The 4,059-nt window shown below is 30.9% G+C and overlaps 1 protein-coding gene across 1 annotated transcript; it reads right to left on the bottom strand.

The window, feature by feature from the left end:
• Positions 1 to 1,471: 1,471 nt before the first annotated feature.
• On the bottom strand, positions 1,472 to 2,789 carry HELRODRAFT_178124 (hypothetical protein; the record flags this gene model as incomplete). The annotated part of the gene is made up of 2 exons (XM_009026266.1): positions 1,472 to 1,657; positions 1,833 to 2,789. 2 exons carry the CDS (start codon positions 2,787 to 2,789, stop codon positions 1,472 to 1,474), a joined length of 1,143 nt encoding a protein of 380 aa, XP_009024514.1.
• Positions 2,790 to 4,059: the final 1,270 nt, after the last annotated feature.

Below are 4,059 nucleotides of genomic sequence, written 5' to 3'. Positions count from 1 at the left end.
TATGCTGCTGGTCCAGAACTTTTTAGCGTTGCCGATGCATACTGTCATTGAAACTGCACGCTGATTAACCAACATGAAGGGCGAACTTTTGTTTCGTCAGAAAAATGTTAAAATAATAATTAAAAAAATTATCATCACCATCATCATCGTCACTCTTACCTTCGTCATCATCATCATCATCCTCATCGTTAGCGATGATGATGAGTAAAATCGAAGTATGGCCTATCCTCTTCTCTATGAACACAAACAATTTTCCTATTAATTTTAAGAAATTGTATAATAATCTCAAAATTACTGTTAGAAATCTTGAAAAGCTCAACCGTAAACTTTCAAAATCCAAAAATTCGGTAAATTTTATCAAATATAATTAAGTAATATACTGCTGTGTTTAACAATATGAGGCTTGCACCTTGATTGTTATGAGTAAAATTCTAACTAGCGTAACTAGTCATACACTGTTTTCATTCATTCTTTACTTTCTTCATTTAATCTATCATTCATTCATTCCTTTACTAATTAATTTATTTATTCATTCATTCATTCTATTATTCATTCCTTCATTCATTTATTCATTCATTCATTCACCTATTTATTTATCCATTCATTTATCTAATCATTCACTCGCTCACTCATTAAAAAAAATCTCCAACTCTTTCCACTTTCAGCCATATACTTGCTTACCTGTTGTTTAATTATATCGTTCGTAATCTCTCGCCATCCAGTGAGGCATCAAAAGATGAAAAATTCATTTGCATGTGAGCGCCTTGGTGACGAGTGTTTGACTTGCTATGTTTGAACCGGTAGCTCGTTACGTTAACAAAATTTTGCATATTTAAAACGCTAATTAATATCAATAATAAAAAAATAAATTGTCTAAAACTCATCAAGGTAACATTCGTCGTGTTAATTTTTCTAATAACTAGAATGGCAAAAATAAATTATAAATAACAATACTGTTGTAAATATAATAAATGCAAATAAAAATAAATATTAATAGGATTTAATTGAAAAATAAATTTGATTCATATCCACCACAATACATAGCTCCAAAAACAGCGAATGAATTAATAAAATTTTTTGAAATAATTAAAAAACTAAAAAAATTATTGTCTCGTTTTGTACAGATGGCGCTGTATTAAATTTTAAAACGCTTGCAATTCATTTCATTTAAAAAAAAATTTATTGAGGACAATTATACAATAAAGGATATACGGTGTATGTTATTTTTATTAGCTAGGACTGTTAAATTACACAAATTATTAATTTAATTCTTTTTAATCTGACAAAGATGGATATAAAATGCTAATTATTATAATTGTAAATAGCTAGAATTTGCACATGGCCATTTATATGTTATATCATTTAAAATATCCGCAGATTAAATTTTTAATTTATCCATTATGGAGAAAACTATCCACTCATTCATTCATTTATTCGTTACACTCACTCACTCATTCTTTCATTTATTCATTCAATCATTCACTTGTAAAACTTTATCAAACCAGAATCCGGTATACAAAACAAATAGACGACGTTTAATCGGTCGTCGATTTCCGACTACCAATTCACCAACTTTTAAATTATATGGGTTGCTATTTCGATGAGTTATATCCACATTTTTCTTCCTCCTCCTCTTCTTCTTCTTCTTCTTCTTTTTCTGTTTTTACAAATCAATAGTCATTTAATTATGTTTTTCAGGATCGAAAATTAAAAATAATTTCTAACAAATCAGTTTCTAACTTTTACATATATTCTTCAATACACTGTCATAGGTTTGAATAAGAATAAAGCACAACAATCAAGATAATAATGACGATAAAGACAGTTAACACGTTTTTGGTTTCAATTTTGTACTTGTTCCAATTTGCTTTTGAATGTTTTGGAATGTTTGGAATTCTAGATGTTTTTGTAGCTTTGCAAGTTGTTAGAAAAGTGATGTGTATTGGAAAATGGTCAGAAGTAAGGTCTCTTTTGGTGCTCCATTCCATTTTGTTTTTTAGAGAGTAGGATGTAATTGAAATGTCAGGTGAGCTAAGTTTCCCGTTGGTATGTAAGTAGGTAGATGAGTTCATGTTGAGTGTAGCGCAGCTTGAACAGTCAATTTCGCTAGCCAGTTTGTTTCCACGATCGTTTTGAAGGCTTGAATGCCAAAGTTGGTGATGAGCATTAAAATCACCAAGTAATATTAGGTTTGGTATGGAAAGCAGATGAGAAAGTGATGCTTTGAACATTTTTGGGCATTTACTTTGAGGTGGAATGTAGATATTTATGATGTTGATCATAGTGTTGTTGACTTTGATGGTGATACCTTGCTGTTCAATGACGTCATTGTTTGGGCTTGGTAGTGGTTTTTTATCATACTGAATGCTGTTGATGATAAGCATGAGTAGTCCGCCGCCTTTTTTACCTGACCTGTCTCTGCGGTAAACTGTGTAGTTGGAAAATTCGATATTTTTTAAGGGTGATGAAAGTTTGGTTTCTTGTATTGCCGCTATTTGGATGTTGTTGGAAATGAGGTGGTGTTCTAATTCCTTTCGCCTTTTTCGGATGCCATTGCAGTTGAATTGCATGATTTTCAAAATTTCATTTGGTGGTGATGATGATTTTAAAATTTTGTTAGTCCGGAAGTTAGTAGCATTAACATTGACATCATTGTTGTTAATGTTTCTGATGATTTTTGGAGAATTGAACAAAAATGTTGATGTGGTTTTGTTGAATCCCCTTATTCTGGAGGTCTTCTCGTCGCTTCGATCGTTTCCACCACGGAGAAGCCATTGCTCCAGGGCCATCGTTCGTAATGATGATTCGAATCAGCAAAACTCAAAATACTGAATAAAAATACAATTATTATAATAATTATTTATATGTTTTAATAGTTTTTTCAAATATTAACTTAAAAATAACCTACTAGATAAATAAAACTGGTGGGAAATAGTTGCTACCGTCAAATTAATTGTTCAAAGGCAAACACTCACACTCACACACATACACATATATATATATATATTTCTCAGATACCCAACTGAGCTCGCTGTGTTGCAACTACTGCAATATGTTATGAATAATCTTATTGAAAAATTACTAACCGTAGGTGTATTTATGAATCTCTCAAAGGCCTTTGATTTCATCAACCCCAACCATGATATATTGATTAAAAAATTACATTCACATGGAACAAGAGGAAAAGTGAGTGCATGTTTCAAAAGTTATTTGGAGAACTGGAGTTATATATATATATATGTATATATATATATATATATATATATATATATATATTTACAATATTCTATAAATTCTACCGAATGTTTGGTGTTAATATGTTTGTTGTTCGTTTCTTCAATTTTTCTCACTAATGTTTTTTGGTGAACGTTTAGTTTATTAAAATTCAAAATAAACTTATTTTTCGAATTCATGCTGCAAATAAATGAGGTTGTCATTTTTTTGGTTGTATATTTATTTTTGGTTTATTGATGTCAATTAGGACTGCTTCTGCAATTTTAAAATGTGTGTAGTTGCTGTTCTGGTATATTACTTTGGTGTTGCTGTCGATGATTTCACGGCTAATTGTGATTGAGTGTGTTGAGTCCAAATAAGATTTGATAGCACCACTCTGTTTATGCATCGTAAGCCTTCTAGTCAATGAGGTAGTAGTAATCCCGATATATGAATCATGTTGGGGCAAAGGGGCAATTAAATTCTTATATTACGTTATTACGCCTTAGCACAGAGTTATCTCTAGGACTGCAGTTGTTTTTCAGTATTAGGTGAGACGTCTTTTTATTGTTGTAATATATTCGGAGTTTAACTTTATTATTTGGGTTGGTTGGTGTAACATTTTTATTGATGATATGTTTAAGAATAGCTTCATCTACCTTGTAGGCAGTTGACATGTGATTTCTGTAATACAAGATGATGTCGTTATCTTGATTGTTGGTACTAGGAAGGTTATTGCTGTGTATTAATTTGCCTTTAACTATCTTTTCAATAGAATAAGTCTTATATCCATTGTTTACAAGCAGGTTAGTGACTCTTTTTAATTCGGCGTCGCGATTTTCATAT

The sequence above is a fragment of the Helobdella robusta genome (assembly GCF_000326865.2).
Source record: "Helobdella robusta unplaced genomic scaffold HELROscaffold_46, whole genome shotgun sequence".
Classification (NCBI taxonomy): Eukaryota; Metazoa; Annelida; class Clitellata; order Rhynchobdellida; family Glossiphoniidae; genus Helobdella; species Helobdella robusta.
The sequence above is the reverse complement of the archived record's forward strand: the minus strand, read 5'-3'. Positions and strand labels throughout refer to the sequence as shown.